This window comes from Eucyclogobius newberryi, unplaced genomic scaffold, assembly GCF_026437365.1.
Source record: "Eucyclogobius newberryi isolate DKJ021-1_F unplaced genomic scaffold, fEucNew1.0.hap1 SCAF_10, whole genome shotgun sequence".
Classification (NCBI taxonomy): Eukaryota; Metazoa; Chordata; class Actinopteri; order Gobiiformes; family Gobiidae; genus Eucyclogobius; species Eucyclogobius newberryi.
Window position 1 is genome coordinate 30,653,075 of NW_027315724.1, and position 21,681 is coordinate 30,674,755.

Sequence of the window (21,681 nt, forward strand, 5' to 3'; positions counted from 1 at the left end):
CGTTTATGTACCCAAACCACTGGCGAGTCATTTCAGTTCCAACAATTCAACTGGTTTGTCTTCCCCCACCCTGATTATACATTCCCCCCATCCCACAGTTACCTGACCCCCACCCGCTCGCCATCCCCCCCTCCCGCTCGCCCCCGCCTCCGCTCCCCGTCCAATTACCAGGAGGACTACAGCAGAACCGCACACTTCACAGCTTTCAAGTCCTGGAGAGAAATCCTCATGGGAATTATCCACCAAGACATGAATCCCCAAATGACCCCCCCAAACCCCACCACACACACACACACGCACGCACCCCACCCTACGCCCCGTCCTGCCTCAGACCCACTGCCAATGGATTCAGTCAGTCTCCAGCTCGCTTTACTCCGCCTTCGTCGCCTCGGCCCGCTGAGCTTTCAGTATTCTCAGATTTCCCATAATTAAACGCCTTACTTTTCATTTTCATCAGAAATTGGACTCGTGAAATAATTACTGATTCGGAGAGGTCTGATGGTCGAGATTCAAGTGGGATGACTCTAGCCGTGAGGTTGTAAGGGCTTAATTAGCAGACGCATAGTCAAATATAAATCAACAAGAATCTATCTGTGAATTCTTGCAGTTATATGCATTTTATACATCAAACTAGTCCGCTTTCCTTGTCATTATTATAACATAGTCTATTACACGAGTTGATGCTTGAAGTGGAGTTGAGATAAGGTACCCCGGGGTCTCGGGACGGAGCGTGAGATCGACGGTCGGATCGGTGAAGCGCTCGCTGTGTCGGGCGAAGAAGGAGCGGAGTCGAAAGGCAAAAGCTCTCGATTCAGCGGTCAGTCCACGTTCCCACCCTCACCTATGGTCATGAGCTTTGAGTAAAGAGCAAAAGGACGAAATGCCGGATACGACTGCTGTAAATAAGCCAAACCCAAAGCGTCTGAGAGTCCCTGCTCGGACTATTGCACCCGCGACCTGGCCCCAGACGAGCGGAAGAAGATGGAGGGTTTTGACATTGGTTTTATGATACGCAATGAAGATAAAAGTTGGAGAGTTTGAGGTGCTGAATTGTACATGTGCTTGTCGAGGGGAGAGAAATGCTATGTATAGAGCTGCCCGGAAGAAGGCCTTGAAAATAATTACTGAGGCTGTTGAACTTGCAATAAGTATTTGAAACGCTACGGATGTATTATAGAAACTAGCCGGATGAAAAGAGCTGTTTGATTATGTGTTTATTTTTAAATGTTAAATGTTTTGAGGGCACAAAAACCACAATATCTGTTATTATAAATCATTTCTATATCTTCCCCGTTGATAGAGTTAATTTTCTCTTTACCTGCAGTGCTGTCGAGCTTTCAACGGATAAATAACCCTATACCTTCCTCTCTCGCTCTCCTCTTTCGCCAACTTTTTTTTCTGTTGTGTAAATGCGCTCAGGGAAGGGGAACCGTTTCCATGGCGACTCACATCCCACCAAAATTTAAATCAGTTCCAGGCTTTGGGAGAAAGTTTTTCCCCACTTTTCTGTGGATCCTTTCAATTACAGGCTGCGCACATCCAAGTCTGTCGGATGCGCGGGGACGACGCCCGGGCGGGGCTATAATCATGTTCGGGTCTGTTTACTCTTTATCCTCGTTTGCACCGCGCAAGACCACAACTTTGCTTTCGCTGATTATCCAGATTAAAAGTGATAACCGACAAACCCCATGGCTTTGGCACAGAAACTGACGAGCGTAATAACATTTTCTGATGCTGCTGAAACTGACAGAGATTAATAACGGGAACGTAAGGGTTCATTTTGTGGTTTTATAGATGAATCAATAAACGTTTTTCCCTTTGTAATGTCAACCACAATGAATCTGCCTCTCTGCAGTTCTGACCTGTAAATGTGTCTTAAATGTGTCGTAAATGTGTCGTAAATGTGTCGTAAATGTGTCGTAAATGCGTTTCCATGGAGATAGACAAGTTTAAGCAATGTAGAATGACATAGTGCACCTTTAAGAGTTTTATTTGTTTTATTGTCCCCTTTTCCTTGGAGTAGATTTGAGTAGATTTGACAGGGTTCCAAATAAAATAATTATATGAAAAAAGCAGGGGCGTAATTACAAATTGACACTTTTACTGAATAGATTTTTTGGGGGGGATAATTTACTTTTTTTGAGTAGGTTTTCAAACTAGTAATTAGATCCCTTCGATGCGATACACAACTCACAATACAGCAGCCCACGATATTGATACTGTAACACCAAATTTAGTATCACGATATATCGATATTTCAATATTTGACACACCCGTACGTAATTATACCTATATTTGTGTGTATTGCTGGCATGTAATTGTAATTCGATACATTTAAAAATCACAGTACAGCTAAAGTCCCAATCGTACCTATTCACAGCTGTATCTGCTCCTTTATAATACAACAAACACACACAAAAAGCACTACATCGACTACTCAGATCAGATAATACACTGTTTATATTTCAAAATGACTTAATTCAGGATTTTAAACTGTCCAATCAATCAAATTTTGTACGAATGGGATCTAAATTGTGTTACAATTGTGTAATAATGCAACTAACTATAATTTGAGAAGTACTCATTCCACCACTGGAAAAAACAGTAGCTTAGCATTTATTTAGGTGAATTGTGGTGGCTCACTGTACTATTTCCTGCTTCACATTGACAGTGTACCTTGCTTATTAAGACCTGTAGAGTAATGACTTGAAATAAATACATCACACTACAATTAAATACAGTTATTTTTCCAAGTTACGGTTGTGTTTTGATCAGAAATAAAGGCGGCAAATGTGAGACGTTTGAGCAGCAGCAGGAGGAGGTAGTGTGGGCGGAGTAGGCGTCACAAAGAGCAGCAGAAGTACAGTATATGTACCGGTAGTTGCATAGGAGCGTTGGAGTGTGAAAAAACACAAACTCTGCACTCCTGTCGCGGCAGCTTAATGAGCAGAGCCTCTGGAGAAGTCACGCACAAAACATGAACTACACGCACACAACGGTGAACCTATACCTCCACTGCAGCAGGATACAGGCCCCGTGCTTTACATAATACCTTTAGCCGGCCACTACCATCCCCCACAAGAGTCTGGAAGCCTAATTTGATGAATGGGAGAGATCAGTCCTTTAAACTTGTGCACCTATAGGTTTAGTAAAGTGTGTAGGATCCACACTTTACGTCTGTGTAAAGTCACTACATCTGCAAATGCAAAACACAGTAGACTTTCAATGTTTTTATACATAAATGAGGCCTTTTTTGTGCGTAGAAATGGCCCAAATTGCACATATTTGGGATGTATATATATGAAAAATGTATAGAAACAATATTTTACAGAGGAATATCTCATTTAGTACATTTGATCTCACTGAAAATTGGTTCAAAAATTCAAATTTCGCCTCAGTTTTTGTAGTTAAAAACAAGACAGGAAAGTTTTGTGTATGTGGATGCTACTTTAAGGGCTGTTCGTTTGTGTAATGAAATAATCAAACATATTTAGGTGCAGATTGAACACTTTAGTTTTAGCCTCAAACCCAGATACCAAGGTACGGTTGACGTCAGAATCGCAGGTTGAATAAAAATCTAAAATTTGAGTTGGCAATTATCAAACCTCAAAGAATGGAATTGTATAAATCATAGAAAGTAATCTGCAAACAACCAAACATCTTATTCATAGAAAAATCTTGTTGTATATGTAGTTTTATCAGTTCATATTTCCGTCTTCTCTCAAACGTAAATGCTCCTGGAGTTATTTACGGTGTGCTCTCTGAACCGAATTCTACTTTTGAAACAATTATCGCAATCTCAATCGCGGTTATCCCCCCCCCCCCCCCCCCCCTCACTCGTGCAGGTCTGCTTGAAGTTCCGTTTTAGCCGGTCCCTCCTCTTCCTCTGTGGCTGCTGCCCCCTTTAATGTGATGAATGAGGTTGTCTAGCCCCATGTCCGGCCGCACAGCGCACAGATCCTACTTTACATCAAGGATACGCAAATGTCCCGAGAACAGGCCCGAGCGGAGACAGCGAGGGTGCGGGGAGACACCGAAAGTCAAGGTGCACAAGGACACGCCCTTTTAGACATCTCTCGGGACGACAACAGAGGAGGAGTGTAGGACAAGCAACAAAGACCCAGTGCTGCGCTGTAGGAGGCTTTTGTTTTGGAGTGTGGTGAAACGAAAGTCTTTCGAAACAACATTCATTTCCTTGGACTGTAGTATGTAACAATATCTTAATCTCCTACAATATTATGATCATTATTTTCTCACTGTACAATATTTAGTGCAATATTTTGATCTACAGAATTGTAGTTATGCAACATTTATATTTTTAAAATGTTTTGACAAGACTTAAGTGTGAATACTGTCATTATTCAAAGATTTTAAAGCACTGAATATTTTTTACTTTAAAGCAAAGGTAGGATTGTAATTTGATGTATTGTGGCAGCTGATGATGATAATCTAATTGTGAGACACAGTTTGATGATGTGATTCGGTTACTGTTGTGCCCCTTGTTGGAAGGTGTTGGATTGGATTTCTAAATATAAAACGGTCCAATGTGTCCTGATTTAGTCCTGGTTTAAGATGGGATGGGCCTTTTAAAGACCTGGCTGGTTTAGTACTGGTCTAATCCAGGTTTAGTTTGGTGTTTAGTCCCAGATCAGTCCCAGTCTGGTCCTAGTTTAGTCCCAGTTTAGTCCCAGTTTAGTTCCAGTCTGGTCCCAGTTTAGTCCCAGTTTAGTCCCAGTTTAGTCCCAGTTTAGTTCCAGTCTAGTCCCAGTTTAGTCCCAGTTTAGTCTCAGTCTAATCCCAGTTTAGTCCCAGTCTAGTCACAGATTAGTCACAGTCTAGTCCCAGATCAGTCCCAGTCTAGTCCCAGTTTAGTCCCAGTCTAGTCCCAGTCTAGTCCCAGTTTAGTCCCAGTCTAGTCCCAGTCTAGTCCCAGTTTAGTCCCAGTCTAGTCCCAGTCTAGTCCCAGTTTTGTACCAGTTTAGTCCCAATCTAGTCCCAGATTAGTCCTAGTCTAGTCTGAGATTAGTCCCAGATTAGTCCCAGTTTAGTCCCAGTTTAGTCCCAGTCTAGTCCCAGTTTAGTCCCAGGCTAGTCCCAGTCTAGTCCCAGTCTAGTCCCAGTTTAGTCCCAGTCTAGTCCCAGTTTAGTCCCAGTTTAGTCCCAGTCTAGTCCCAGTCTAGTCCCAGTTTAGTCCCAGTCTAGTCCCAGTCTAGCCCCAGTCTAGTCCCAGTCTAGTCCCAGTCTAGTCCCAGTTTAGTCCCAGTTTAGTCCCAGTCTAGTCCCAGTCTAGTCCCAGTTTAGTCCCAGTCTAGTCCCAGTTTAGTCCCAGTCTAGTCCCAGTCTAGTCCCAGTCTAGTCCCAGTTTAGTCCCAGTCTAGTCCCAGTCTAGTCCCAGTCTAGTCCCAGTTTAGTCCCAGTCTAGTCCCAGTCTAGTCCCAGTCTAGTCCCAGTCTAGTCCCAGTTTAGTCCCAGTCTAGTCCCAGTTTAGTCCCAGTCTAGTCCCAGTCTAGTCCCAGTCTCTGTCTAGTCCCAGTTTCGTCCCAGTCTAGTCCCAGTTTAGTCCTAGTTTTGACATGTGAACTCATCCATGATCAAATTCAACTAATCCCAGTCTGATGCGAGTTAAACAAAACTGCAGGTTTAGCTGCTAAACCTAAACTACATGTATTTATTTGAACCTTGTTTTACCAGGACACATTGAGATCGAGACCTCGTTTTCAAGGGCGACAAAGGGAAAGACACGACACAAATCACAAACACATTTACACAGTTAAGAGACATTTAAGAACAAATAGAAACAGAGCAAAAGTCATATTTCTGTGTTGTATTAGTGCTATTCTATTCTAAATGAAACTTTTCATCAAATTGGACCCGGCCAATCGTAAAAAATGTACATAATTATAAGAACACATGATCAAATATTGCTGTCTTTTAGCGTTAATTACAAGGATTTATTTAGTTATTCCTCCTATAGAGCGGTTTTCCCTCTCCGTGTGTAACAGGGTTTTCCCTCTCCGTGTGTAACATGCACACGAGCTCCAGAGGCGTTTGCACAGTAATGACAAAGCCCAATGTTTAAATGCAGCAGCCAGTCACAGATGAAGAGTCACTGCCTCCTCTTCCTCCCTCTCGCTCTCCTCTCTCCTTTCCTCCCCCCTCCCTCCTTCTCTCTCATATATCCTCATTACTGCTCTGTCTCTCGTTCGATCCACTCTCTGCGCCTCATTGTGCTTTGTACCTCCACTTCCTGTTCCTTATTTGGTCATCTTATGCGTTTCGGCTCCTTATTTCCTAAAAAGAAAAGAAAAAAGATTCTCTACCTTCTTGAGATGTATTATTAAGGATAGACAGAGCAAACTCCCCATAAACCCAAACTGAATATCTCTGCTTTTCAGGATGCAGCATTTGAAACTCCGTATGCGTTTTCATCACATTAGCTTGGATGCAATCACTCTAAATTACATATGGCTTTAAAGACGTAATGTATAAACCGTTTCTGGGCAATAAAGTTTGATATTTACACATTTAGCGTCATGGAAAGGGGTTTGAATGCTCTGTTGAGTTTCAAACCCGCCTCACTTTTGATTGTGAATTGCCCTCGTTCGTCAGCCGTGTGGGTCTAAAGATGTATTACTTGACATATGAGTACAATAAATACAATAAAGTAAACATGTTGTGCATGTATGTCTCTTTCCCAAGCTCAAGTCACATGACATAATTCAGTTCTACGTCCATGTCTCGTAAAGATGTGAATATTTCTGTGGATGTCTTCTTTTCTAATGGCAATTCATGTTTTTTTTTTTATGGAACAGCTGTGAATTAGGGCTGCACAAAATACAGTACAGCCAAAATATCGAGAGCACAACATTGGCAAACGCAACAATTGATATCATAAGAAAATGGATAGCAGCACGATTTTATTCTTGATTTTTCATTACTAGGTCTTGTTTTGGTCTTGATTTAGTCTCTGTTTATTTAGACAGAAATTAAAACATGTGCATTTTTGTTTTAATATATTTTTATTTTTTTTATTTGACTGGGATAATGCAATGATACATAGTTACAAAACAAAGCTTGTAGCTGATGTGATGCATATAAAGTTTACAGCCAGTGCTAATTTGCAACTCCCGTCCCTGGTTGGGCATTTCTAAATCCCCCCACAGATATAAAAGGCATTAAAACACATTTCCATTTTAGCTTGTCGACTGATCAACAATTATTTCTATTGCACGTTGAGACATTTTAAATACATTATCATCCAAATAAAGTTTGAATTATGGACATTGAAGTCTTCTACATAAAGAAAATCAGAAATAGTTCCTTCTTTTTTGCCATTTTGTTTCACAATCTTGATCTTGCTAATGATTATGAAAAACATTTCTGATCATGTTTTTTTTATACTATTTACTATTTATATTGTGTGATTATTGATTGCAGCCCTAATATATATCAACAATACTGTTATCGCAGCACTAAACATACTTAACAGATATTGTTTTTCATCCCTCCCTTGTGCTTTATGTCCTTTTATGAAAAATCTGTTGTTACTTTATCAGCTCATGCCAAAGTTCATTAACATTTCTTCACGTTCAGCTGCTCAGCACATTTACACTTAACATTACCCTGCACATTTCACCGTGCTCTCTCTTTCTGTCCCACTGACTGAACTGTTCCTCGCCGCTCTCCCCGTCGCATCTTGCCTTTTTGCTCGTTCCCCCCTTCGCTCGCACACATCTTTCACTCACGTCCAGTCAGCAGGTTGCGTAACTCCCGTTGCATTGTGGGATACATAGATTTACCGATTGTGTGTCTGTCCTGGACTGGCGATGACATTGCAAACTGAACAGGACACGGGCCGCTTTTGGCGCATAATAAAAGTTGATGTATGGCTGGCTGGGTAATCGACTGGCCGTAACAAAACAGACAAACGCCGCAGTCCTGTGCCAACTCCTCTGTGAATCATGCATGCGGCGAAATCACATATTTACAAAGACGCCACTTAACCACACCGCAAGCGCACGTCCCGGTCAATAAGGAGTTAAAATGCAAATTATTAATCTCTTTTCAGTTCCAGAGAGGACTGGCTGCGAATGCGGCTGTGAAATCCGGTTTGAACCGAGCCAAAAATCACAACTGCAGTGTGGAGATGACGAGGAGCAGCCGGCTTCAAATGTCGCAGAAAAAATAAGAATGAAAAAAGTCATAAAGTGTTTCTAACGAACCCACCTGTCTAACTGAGGATGATGGTGGTTTTCAGAAATAAGTAAATTAATTAATAAGGCGAGGCATTGCAGGTGAAAAGGAAAATAACCTTGAATTTAGACATTCATTTGAAACTTCATCATAGTTTACCTAAAATAATGTTGCAATAAAAATAAGTACAAAAATTGCTCATATTTGGGATGCAAGGGACTAAATAAAATATTAAAACATCTCTGTGAAAGCTTCCAGAACGTAAACTGACAAAAATAGATAAATGAAATAAAAACAATGGGTTTTGCCTGTAGCGTCTCACCGTTACCGGGTGATCGCCGGTTCAAACCTCGCCTGCAGTGCTGTTGTGTTGCACATTTCTTTCTTGTGTGTCAAAAAACAAGGGTTGATTGTTATAGGAAAAGGTGACTGGTTTGCCATGGCAACACAATCACAAAGAGTTTTGCCTTTTTGTTTGGCCCCCTTTTTTCTTTTGGTTGTGACTATTTGGTTTTACAAAGCTGTCGAGTTCTGCCCGGCGGTTTGGTGGCTGACGCAGCAGCACATGTGCCAGAGCTTTGTCTGTTCACAAGGTCAGAGCATCAAACATGTTTAATGTGCAAAACAAATGGTAAAAAACACAGCCAAAAATCACTGGAAAATGGGTGTAGGAACTGAAAACACTCCAAATACTGTCAATATATCTGAATTCAATGTATGCTAGTATCATTTTTTATCATGTGACGCATAAAACGAGGCTTCAAAGAAAACATTTTGCGAACGACACACTGGTCTGTCAACAACGACTCAAAGCAGATTATTGTCAAGTGGTTTTGTTCTTTCCACACTCAAATAAAGAGAAAATGCAGCCTTTTCAACAACTGGAACACAGTCATTTGCAGAATATAGTCATTTTTTAAAGTCCCCAGCATTATTTTTTTTCAGCTGGACGTGGAGAGGGTAAAGTTTGGGTGACTTCCCGTTGACCGACCTCGCTTGGAAATGTTACAGTAGACTTAATAAATATTTAATTCTGTCCCTGTCGCCTCCTCAACAAACTAACTGAGACGGCTGACAGCGCAGGCCATGAGGAAATATTGGATTTGGTTCTGGTGGGTGGCATTGTTAGACAGACGCGGTGTTGTGGTCTGGTCTCACCCTCTCCACCCCCCCAAAAAAAGGAAAAAAATGGCGGCGAGGCACAACTAAAGAAACCACAAGACGAGCAGACAGCAGCCCCAAAAGCCACAGCTCCTTGAGACGGAATAGCAAATGAAGCAGACTGCGATATCACCCAGCATGCACTGCTCCATCTGTCTGGGGGGATCTATATGATGAATCATGAAAAGGGAAACTATCTTCTTTTTTTCTTATCATATATCTTTTATTCCTTTTACAATTCGGTGTAACTCTTGCTCGGCTTCGCTCATTCTTCTTGCCTTTATATTATTTTTAATGAATTCCCTGTGTACTATAAAACGACTATTCTATATTCTACATTCATAAAATGCATGTGTTTTTTATCATCACTTTGCACTTTTATCGTACTCTTGTTTATGCCCTCGTATAAAAGTGTATAGGTTCTGATAACTAAACCTAATATATATGTGTAGTGTGTGTGTATAGAATTTTAAAGCAAATCTCACATTAAAATAACAAAAAAAAAGTAACAAATAAATACAATAAATGATAATATTCATAAACATAAACACAATAATACAAACAATACTAAAATAAAGAATGGACATTTTTATGCCTTGAAGCAAATTTACACTTTTTTCCATTCTATAGCACAGTTTTTATTTTAGCCACTGACTTTTCAAGTATATTACCCACACTTCATGAAGGGAAGCCATCTTTTGTTACTTTTTATTTTTCTATTCCCAGTCCATATAACTTTTGGCTTCTTTCTTTTGTGTTCCTTTATGTTTTTTTAATAAACTCCTTGCAGCCTTCTCTCTTTCTCCATTCTCTCCGACTATATTACATCCACTCCTTATTTTTTATGCCCTTCATCTGTCATGTCTTTTTTGCGATGTACATACGGCTTTCTGCTCTTTAGGAGGCGGTATCCATGGAGACGGCATTGCTAGGCAACAGCCGTGTTCTCTCGAATCTCTTCCTCCCCTTCGACCAATCAGGAGCCGGCACAAGAGTGGCACCATGTGAGAAAAGTTCACAACTCATTAAAGCCATGTAAAAGGATAGAATATAGTGAGCCATTATAGGCACTGAACTGTGTGTGAAGTGTCATTTAGAGAACTCGTTTAAATGGGGTTTTCAGGCTTTTTATGGCCATTATCTTGAATTATGTTAATTTTCTTGAGACTGATCCAAACGTTAACCATAGTAACTTGCTTTATCTTAACTTAAATCCACAACCTTAATCTATTTTAACGTATATTTATACTTTAAATCATGTTGTAATGTTATAATGAAGGATGTATGTTTCTTTTTTTCTTTTTTATTCCGTCCCCATGTATTCAGTGGTATAAATAACAAATCTCAACAGTGGCTTTGTTTACAAAATCTGACCATAATCTTTTTTTTGAGTTATCAGATTTTTGAAATGTCACGTAAACCGATGTGAGTAATCTGATTTCTGTTCTGGTTTTGACAAAGGAAATGCTGTGCAAAAAAGGGCAAACTAAAGTCAATGAATTATTTGTATGTTTTATCATTTTAAAATTCATTTGACTTTGTTTTTGAAGGGAAAAAAAACACTCTGAAAACCCATCAATCAACCGTCATGGATTTGTGTTGTTTTCGAAAACACAAAAAATATGATATAAAGCGCCAAAAGCAGATCTAAAACACCAAAAATGTAATCTAAAACACCAAAAATGTAATCTAAAACACCAAAAATAAAATCTAAAACGCCAAAATCAGATCTAAAACACCAAAAATAAAATCTAAAACACCACAAATAAAATCTAAAACACAAAAAATCCAATCTAAAACACCAAAAATCAGATCACAAAATGTTTTATCTAAAACACCAAAAATCAAATCTAAAACACCAAAAATCAGATCTAAAACACAGATAATCTGATCAAATTATTGGTTTAGCTGATTATTATTGTCCATATACTGAATGTGATAAACACCGGCCCACACAAAACTGGGACTAAACCCAGAATTAACCCTGGACAAGACCAGGACTAAACCACATCAATATCATGGACCAGTTTATTTTAGTAAATTAAATTCCTTGTACATTTTAACAATTACAGTTTATTTAGGAACAAGAATGATTTGAAATTGATGAAAAGGCATTGTTTTATGGACATTCTCCCGCAGCGCGTAGTATTTGTTCCTGAAGCATTGAGTTTGTCTTTACTGGAGCTTTTTGAAATACCAGGTGTCTAAAGTAACACGGTTGAATAATGCATCATACCATATACATAAAGGACCTATGACTAAGAATAAATCTGGGGGAAAATAAAAAACAGACAAGCCAAAGTGATGTCAGATGAAAATGCAATGTATGAAACATTAAATAAATTGTTTCAACACCATGTACACAATACTTTGAGCTGAAACAACCTAAATAAACAACTTCACGTGAAATCCTTTTAGTTTCTGTAAATATGTGCAGAAAGAGTGTGACAGCAGTTGCTCAGAGACAGAGACAGAATCATTATGAAACACCTTTTGTGCGCTCGCCGCTGGAGTCCAGAGAGGAGACTTTTTAATTGATTTGCAGAAAATCGTGCACAAAGACTGGGTTTGTTCTGTTTAAATGAGCAGATTCGGAAGTAGAAAGTTGAGCTCGCGAAACTAGTAAGTCATTGATTGAGTCTCTACTACAGTCATGGGTATTGTGCATTCAGAATCAATTTGGGTTAAACGAATCACTGCATACAAAACATGTCAGCCCAAAAACACACCGAAATCAAAGCATGTTTTGTTGCATATAAAAACATACAAGATCAAGCGTTCATACAGTGAGTGGACTTGCATTGCCACAGACCTGACTCGTACTGTAGAAATGTTGTTCCTTTGGCTTTAATATTCCACAGTATGACATAAAACTTATCTTTCTCCACAGGGAATGTTCAGAATTTTGAATGAAATCATGCAGGTGATTTTCAACCTCCAGAAAGAGTCTTCATTTGACTTTTTCCGGGATTTTTCTGACAAACATTGCAATTTGTTTTAATAGTTGTACATTTTCAACATTTTCAACAGACGCATCAACATTTGAGATAAGATTCAAACATGAACGACTAAACTAACACAAGTATTACACACATGTTTGTAGTGGTTAACGTGACAGAACCGACAGGATGTTTTGTTGTTTGCAAAGGACTTAAACTTGCTTTTCGTTTGTTTCTTTAATGAGACGGCGTACACGATAGATGAGCCTTAACTGTATTAAATGTATTGCACCAGCTTGTAGCTAATGTGCTCATTTCCACCTGTCGTCCCTGAGCTGACGTCAAAGTTCAGACAAACATTCGAGGAAAATGGTGCTATGATGACAAAAATCTGTAGCATAAAAGTGTCACATATTACCTTTAAATCATTCACTTGCTGCCACTAATGATCATTTTTGTCGTCAATTAGTCTAGCGATTAGTCTTTAGGTTTATCGATTAGTTGTTTAGAACGACACAGGCCAGTGAATATGACACTTTTACTCCATTTTACGCACAAAAAGCTGAACTTAATCCATTTGAGGACGTCCTGGAGGAGAAAATTCTCAGGCAAAAGGGTGTTTTCATTAAAAACCCTATTTTTTGGGTTGATTTCTGCCCTGTCTGAGTGATAAAAACCTCTTCTCTCCACTCATGGCATGTTATGGAGTCTGCGTATTGACCAGTCAGCATGATTTAAATACTTAATTGGTTGACAACTGTTTCTATAATCAGTTAGTTGCAATTAATCGAAGCCCAGCATTCACTCTTTTCCATCCCGCGTACACAGACTTCAGTCCACATTATGGGAGCAAGTTCGGTTTTGCGATGCCAGTTTGATTGCGATGTAAAGTATCCCGGAGCCCTTGTAGTAGCTGCATTAGTATTAGTATTAGTAGTAGTAGTAGTAGTCGTAGCAGTAATTCCAAAACTTGCTCCGTCCTTCCCATTGTCCTCGTGATGGCTCAAACCTCTCTGTGTGATTGTTGGCTGCGCGGAGACGCCATGAGCAGTCGTGGCATGTGGCTGTTTAGATATTCGCTTGTTATTTATTGATATCTTGATTAAATTCGACCTTCACTCCTGCGCGTGTGGGCGGCAGGGGGTGAAAAATAGATAAATAAAAAAAACGAAAAATGGAAACGGCAGGAACAAAACGGCCAGTATTAGAGCGAGTGGGCAGAATGGAATGACCTTCAGGACGGCTGGAGTGTCTGACTCACAGATGGACAAAGCCGTATAACGTGTGTAGTAGTGTTGGGGCACTACAGCTGAAGCAAAGCCATTGAGAGTGGGAGCCGTCTAGTTAAGGATTATCTGTGTATTAGGCAGGAGTTATTTGTTATTATGACCATGGTTTTCAGAATGAGGAACTATTATTTGTAATTTATCTTCCAAATCCATCCGTTTTTCATGGGCGTGTAAGCATATGCTAACAATCAGAGCTATTTATTGGGTTATCGGTTTATTCTAGTTAGGCCCGAGCGCCACAAGCTGGCGAGAGGCCTATCAATCTCGTAAGGCCGTGCGAAGCACGGCTGCGAAAGTGCGCACATAGTGCGCACGAAATCGAGCGCGAAGCGCTCGCCCACTTCCAAACACTCACTAACGCACTCCTCCACTCATACACGCCCCGTGCATACTAATTAGTTGTAGGAAAATGGAACATTACCGTTGTAAACGGGCGAAGCCCGTGCAAAAGTTCGCACTAAACGAGCACTTTACATTGGGATGACGACCGCGAAGCGGTCGTCATCCCCATATAAAGCACTCATTTGCCCTAAGTAGCTCACGAATACGTTCCCCATCTCTTGCATGTTCCGTGCATATAAGCATGTTATGCAAAAATTCAACATTATAACTGTATAGAGGGCCAAAAACACAAAGTGGGCGGAGCCCACTCAAAATTAACGAAAGTACCCTTCAGTGACCAGGGACCCACACCATGAGGTAGGAAAAAAATGGCGCGACAGCGCCACCGACAAAAGTCAAAATACATTGCGCCTATGGGAGACGCCCCGAGGTCAACTTTGGCGTAAAGCTACGAAATTCGGGACACGCATTCCTCTCGTGAGGACAAAGAAAAAAAATCATTGTGGCCACGCCCCCAGACTTACCCTATGGCCGCCATCTTCCTTTGAAAATGAAAACACGCTGTGTTAGCCATTTTGTTCACGTCAAACTTTGACGAACTCCTCCTAGGGCGTTTTGCCCACCAACTTCAAAATTGGCGTACGTCCTCTGGACAAGTGGGGCATCTAAAGTTATCCAATTTTTTGAGATACCTTTTACGGTCTGTGTGCGGCGCAGCCGCAAAGTTGGAAAACTTATTTTGGAATATTGCAGGTCTAAAAATTGCTTCCATTTGATCAAAACCAGTCCGATTAGGACCAAATTTGAATCAGTTGTTCAACTTTCTAGTTTGGACCAGTTTATGATGACAAAATTTAAATGGGCGCGATAGCGCCCCCTACAGAGTGACCTTTAAATTAACATTGAAGGTCAAAAATTAGTTTTACCAAAATGTTCTAAACTTTACCCAAAATTCTATTTTGGCGTCCCGATCAAAAAAGCCAATCAGACAAATGCCTTAATTTTTACGGCGTAGTCGTAGCAATGACATAAACTTCCCATGTTATCCCTATGGGAATACCGCTAAATCTCTCGAATATCAACATTTTTCTGTTTCACACTTTAACGAACTCCTCCTAGTGCGTTTTGCCCACCAACCTCAAAATCGGTGTACGTCCTCTAGACAAGTGGGGCATCTAAAGTTATCCACATTTTAAGGATAGCTTTTACGGTCTCTGTGCGACGGAGCCGCAAACGTTTCCCAGAATTCTGACTATTTGGCCTTCAGAGTGGCCTATAAGCAATAGAGTTTTTCCAAATGACATGATATTTTGAACAAAATTCTAATTTGCCATCCTGATCATGAAAGTATGAGAGCCAAAGTCATATTTTGTACGGCGTAACCGTAGCGATGACAGAAACATCCCATGTTATCCTTATGGGAAAATCGTAGAATCGCTCAAATCACCACATTTTTACGCTTCACACTTTAACGAACTCCTCCTAGGGCGATTGCCCGATCAAGCTCATATTTGGGGAAAATCATCTACACAAATGGGGCATCAAAAGTTATCCATATTTTGATTTTAAGTGGTACGGTCTCTGTGCCGTGGAGCTGCAAATATACTGTCACAAATGGGAAAAACGCCAAATCCTTGAAATGTTCACATTTACGCTTCACACTTAAACAAACTCCTCCTAGTGCGTTTGGCCCACCGATCTCAAAATCGGTGTACCTCCTCTATACAAGTGGGGCATCAAAAGTTATTCAAATTGTATGGATAACATTTACGGTCTCTGTGCAGCTGAGCCGCAAACTTTTCGCAGAATTTGGACTATTTGGCCTTCAGAGTGGCCTATAAACAAGAGTTTTTCCAAATGACATGACATTTTGCACACAATTCTCATTTGCCATCCCCAAATTAAAAGTATGGGAGCCAAAGTTATATTTGGTAAAGCGTAGCCGTAGCGATGACAGAAACATCCCATGTTATCCCTATGGGGAAACCGCAAAATCTCTAAAATGACCACATTTTTACACTTCACACTTTAACAAACTCCTCCTAGGGCGATTATCCGATCAAGTTCATATTTGGGGAGAATCATCTACACAAGCGGGGCATCAAAAGTTATCCATATTTTTATTCCAAGTGTCACGGTCTCTGTGCGCTGGAGCTGCACATTTGACCGATATTTGTCTTCATTTGCACTGGTTAAGCACAGCATTGTACATGTCCAATGTGTCACTGTCTTAGTTCTTAGACAATTGCGTTAGCGCCATCTCTGTAAAATGCAGAGAGCAGAGTCGGAAGGCCGGCGGCCGGCGAGGGCCGTTGGATGCCGCTTGCGGCTTTAATTCTTTCTTCTTTCTTCTTTCTTCTTCTTCTCGGGACCAACCCCCCTATTTTTCACCCAGTGAACATTGACGAAAAGTCACAAAAATTTGCACACCTCTAAAAATCGTGCCTCTCTACATTCTGGCTATTTCCCTTTTCTAAAATAAAAAAAAATTGGCGCGTCAGCGCCACCAAATGTACCAAAAATGCATTGAGAGATGGGAAATGACCCAAAAAAAATCTGATCGTAGAATCATGAAATTTGGCGCAGAGGTAGATGGTGACAAGAGAAGTAAAAAATATTATTACGGCAACGCCGTCCCCCCAACCAAATGTCGGCCATATTGCTTCAAAAATGGCTAAACATGACTTCGGAGTTTTTCCAAACGTCGTACTTTTACGAACTCCTCCCAGGGCGTTGGCCCTAAAAAGCTGAAATTTGGTGAAAATGCTACTGAGGAGTGGGACATCAAAAGTTATCCAAATTACATTGATACCTGTCACGGTCTCTGTGCAGCGAAGCCGCAAACTGTAGCTAGAATTTCAGAAATCTCCCATATTTAAAATTTCTGCCGTTTGCGCAGATAAAGTCCGAATTGCGTCAAATTAGAATCAGTTGTTAAACTCTTTGCCCTAAACCTACTTGAAGTGAAATAAATTCATTTGGTGCCACAGCGCCCCCTACAGATTTTATATGGAGGTTAAATGTTTAGTTTTGCGAAATTATATGAAATTTGACACACAACTCAATTTTGGCATCCCCATCAAAAAAGTCAATGAGACCCATGTCATAATTGTTATGGCGTTGCCGTAACGATGACCGAAACCTTTCATGTTATTCCAATGGGGAAATCGCCAGAACATGTTTACACTTTAGACTTTCACAAACTCCTCCCAGGGCGTTAGCCCTATTAACCTGAAATTTGGTGAGACTCATCTTCAGGGGTGAACCGTCAAAAGTTATCCACATTTTCATTCAAAGAGTCACGGTGTCTGTGCGGCAAAGCCGCACATTTTGCCAAGAATTCAAAATAAAATAGCTTTTTGATGGTAAAACAAAGGGGAGAAGATGTGACAGCTTCACAGATTCAGCAGTAGGCGTAATAAAAGGACAATTGGGGCGCGTTAGCGCCCCCTCCTCTTGCGGCGTGGCGGCGGTGTGGCGGCGGCGTGGCGAGGGCCGATCATTGCCGCTTGCGGCTATATTTAACTGTTGTTGTTGTTGTTGTTGTAGTTGTTGCTGTTTGTTTGTTTGCTTGCTTTCTGGCCATTGTAAATGTATAGGTGGTGTAGTAGTAGTAGTAGTAGTAGTAATTGTAGTAGTAGTAGGTGTAGTAGTAAGTTTAGTATTTGATGTAGTAGGTGTAGTTGTAGAAGTAGGTGTAGCAGTAGCTGTGGCAGGTGTAGTAGCAGTTGTGCGCAAAGTTCAAGCTGACTTTACTAACGTTTGGATCCAGAGGAGAGGACGGTTGACAAATAGAAAATGTTGTGGCTTTGATTGAGGCGAATGGTGTATTTGTGTCACCTACTTCTGCCGTGAACAGTTATGTCGGCTTTAGACTGGAAGGGCACCCAGTACAAAAATATAACAGCCATTTTACATTGCAACTTTGCCGTGGCTGACTTTCATTTCCTGGCAGTGCCTGCGCTAAGTTGAGTGAGTCTTTCCTGCATATGTGTCGCGGCTGTACCTGTTCAGAACCTGTACCTGTTCAGAGCCTGTACCTGTTCAGAGCCTGTACCTGTTCAGAGCCTGTACCTGTTCAGAACCTGTACCTGTTCAGAGCCTGTACCTGTTCAGAGCCTGTACCTGTTCAGAGCCTGTACCTGTTCAGAACCTGTACCTGTTCAGAGCCTGTACCTGTTCAGAGCCTGTACCTGTTCAGAGCCTGTACCTGTTCAGAGCCTGTACCTGTTCAGAGCCTGTACCTGTTCAGAGCCTGTACCTGTTCAGAGCCTGTACCTGTTCTGTCTATTGTTTTCCCTCGCGCTGGTGAGTCATTGTAAGAGAAGAGGCCGCACATACAAAACAGTCTGCAGTGGTTATGTGATTGCTTCCATTAAACGTGATTATGCAATCAGCAGTGAGACAGGAAGAGGCAGGGGAGGCAGAGGAGGCAGAGGAGGAGGTGGGGTGATAGACAGAGGCAGGGGGGCAGGCAGCGGGGGGATCACTCTCTTAATAATTATTATGAAACAGACTCATGTGGAGAGTTTGAGGCTCCGAGCGCAGCGTGCAGCAGGTCTGTCCCAGAACTGCAAACAACAAGCGTTTGGAAAACAGCTCCGTTACCACGACTCCTGTCACTGTGCACCATATTTACATCCTGCCTCCGTGTCACTCATCCTCACAACTATAAAGAAACATGTTTGTGATACTATTTAAGAAACAAAACTGCACTTGTTTTTATCGGGGATTGGATATCTTACAACCTTCTCCCTTAATCATCACTCAGACAACATTTTGGACTTGTGGATAAGGAATATTGGGTAAAACCAACAACGAGAGGTTTAAGTTGTTAGTAGACTCTAAGGTGTCACGATAACTCATCTGGAAGTGTGATATAATATTGTATTATTGCTATAGACAATGTGATAAACGATTATTATTCAACTGCTTTTTGCCACTAACAAAAAAACCCTAAAGCTATAATAATCCCTGTAAACCCTTTTCCAAATGTACAATATTGTTTAAAAAAAACAAAAACATATTATGCACCGAATAAAACACTTAAGAACTTGGTTAGTATCACGGAAGTTTTATAGAAATTACTTATTCGACAATCCACAGCTCAAATCTTATCGTACTGCAAAAAAGTAACTATAGATTTAGTGCAGGGAAATATCGAGCCACAAAAAAAATATTGTTCCTTCTATATTTTATTGAATTATGAGTCAATATCAAGTTAAATGAAATGCACACTTAATTGCATTTCAGCTTGTTGAATTGACTATCACATGAAGTGGAAAAAACAACATTTGGCATATTTGACTGTGACCAGGGTGGCCTGTGACTGCGCTCTCTGTAAACTGTAGCAGAAGTTTGGTGGCCTCCTCTGGCCCCTGACGGCCTTTCTGTCCGGGACGTAACGCAGAACATGACTCTCCCTTTTCTGGCACACAGTCTATAAAAAGCTAGCAAAACACTTCCTTATGTTCCCCCCTTTTTCTTTCTCTTTCAGCCAAGAAAGCTGCGGACGGCTCGGTAATCGCAAACGGCTACTGCGACTTCTGCCTGGGGGGATCGAAGAAGACGGGTTGTCCTGAAGACCTGATCTCGTGTGCGGACTGCGGGCGCTCAGGTAGGCCCCGGCTGCAGGAGGTGCTGGGCCGGAGAGAGGCGGTGCTCTGTTAATGCAGGAACCCAAAATCTAAGGACCATACCAGTGCTTCTGTCCCAAACACGGAACATGTACAATACAATATTAAGCCATTCGAACAGCCCGTGTCTGCTGTTACTAATGAAATATGAAAGAGGTGCTCTACAAAAGTCCTTGCTCGACATTTTGCACTTACCGTACGTACTGAATTGAACAGTATTTTTTGAATTTCACATCTCAATGCAAGGGATGGATTGCTGGTTTTGAGAGAAAATAAATATAGAATAACATGAATAAACATTGCCATTCATTATTGATGTACCTGACTTATCACAACGATGCCATGACGTGCAGATACATCTTCCTGTGGCAAAGAAGACCTTTATCTTCATGTGAAAGTGATATTATTCAGTCTATACCCGCATTCTGTCATAGTCCTTTAAACTACTGATGGTTGTGTGTGATAATTGTGAACTACTGCAAGTTGTTTACGACTGAAAGCAAACCTAAACACTTGACAATGCTTTTCTAAAACGTTGATGTAAAATTATTTTTCCATGCTGTATGTTTGGTACACACCAGTATCTGTGACTTTGTTTTGACATGTAACACTTTGTGGCTGTATTAGATTTGGTTTTGATGTATTCATACATATTCATGAATGATGAAAGTGCATTTTGGCATTTCCCCTTTACATTATTTTGGTGCATGTCCAGTTTTGCTGTACAGACAAACTTTAAAGATGTATCTAACGAGGCGCCTTTGAATTTGTATCCGAGACGTTTGTTCCTTCTGAATGTGAATGTGGTGAAGTGAGACTAGTGTAGTTTTTATATGATAGCTCCTAAAATGTGTGTGCATTTGTTTGCTTTTGAATAATTAGCTGAACTCTGAAAACTGAATATTTATATGTGAAATGGCCTAATTGTATGTATTGTACAAAGCGCCTTCTCTACATGACTACAATACAATAAAAATGTGAACCCAAAGTGCACATGTGGCTTGTAGTAATTGGGCAGGTGAAATATTGGTATGGTCCTTACACCTCATTATACAATTACATGTATTTTATTGATTTGCATTATATGACGTGGTCTTATTAGTTATGAAAGTAACAGAGACACAAAAAAGTGACACCTAGATCTGGATCTGTCATTGTGGCAGAGTGGTTAGCACTGATACATCTCATCTCCAGAAAAGGCTCATATACAGTGCAATTGAGCTGTATTTCTGTGCTTGAAAAGGTTCTGTGACGTTCACCCATCTTAGTTAGACTTATTAAGCAATTGGTGAGTGTTTTTAGGAGCAAAACAAAACAACTCAATGTCATCTGAGCTCAAAAACATTTGGAAAAGCTTTGAAGTGTTACCAACAGAAAATTACTACAATACAAGTACCCTTTTAATAGTCTTAATAAAACATGAACAAAGACTGAACTAATAATGAACAATCACTTTATTAAGAATGATTCAGGTTTAGAAACAACTTAATCAATATTGTAACACTAACCACATAATTAGGTAGTTACTAAGTCTGAATCATTTTTAATAAACTGTTTGTTATAGATAAAGTCTTTGTCTATGCTTTATTAAGGCTAATTAATACATTTGTTTAATAAAATGGTACAGAGGAAACAAAGTCCCGGTTCAAGAATGTGACAGTAAACATGTCGCTGGCCAGTACAATGTGATGACAGTGCCAGTGTGTACCTATAGCAACTGTACCTTGTGTGTGGTGCACCAGGCCACCCCTCGTGTCTGCAGTTCACTGTCAACATGACGGCCGCCGTGAGGACCTACCGCTGGCAGTGCATCGAGTGCAAGTCCTGCAGCCTGTGCGGCACCTCCGAGAACGACGTACGAACCATTATCCTGACATATTTGCACTTTGTCATAAGTGATAAGTCATGTGTTGACTCCCACTGCATGTGTGTGTGTTTTAGGACCAGCTGCTGTTCTGTGATGACTGTGACAGAGGCTACCACATGTACTGCCTCAGCCCTCCCATGTCCGACCCGCCAGAGGGTAAGACTCACAACTCACTAAAGCGTGTTTGACAGGTTCTCATGTTTGTCTAATTATGACGACGTTCGGTGGGATAGTCCCTGTGGTAAATAATTATC

The 21,681-nt window shown here is 40.7% G+C and overlaps 1 protein-coding gene across 2 annotated transcripts in view; it reads left to right on the forward strand.

The window, feature by feature from the left end:
* dpf1 (double PHD fingers 1) overlaps positions 1-21,681 on the forward strand; it is a 73,885-nt gene that overhangs the window by 49,677 nt on the left and 2,527 nt on the right. For both annotated transcript variants that reach the window (XM_072454791.1, XM_072454781.1), the window contains exons 9-11: positions 19,422-19,541; positions 21,303-21,415; positions 21,502-21,583. In XM_072454791.1, the coding sequence (XP_072310892.1) occupies positions 19,422-19,541; positions 21,303-21,415; positions 21,502-21,583 (315 nt within the window). The remainder of the gene's footprint in view (positions 1-19,421; positions 19,542-21,302; positions 21,416-21,501; positions 21,584-21,681) is intronic.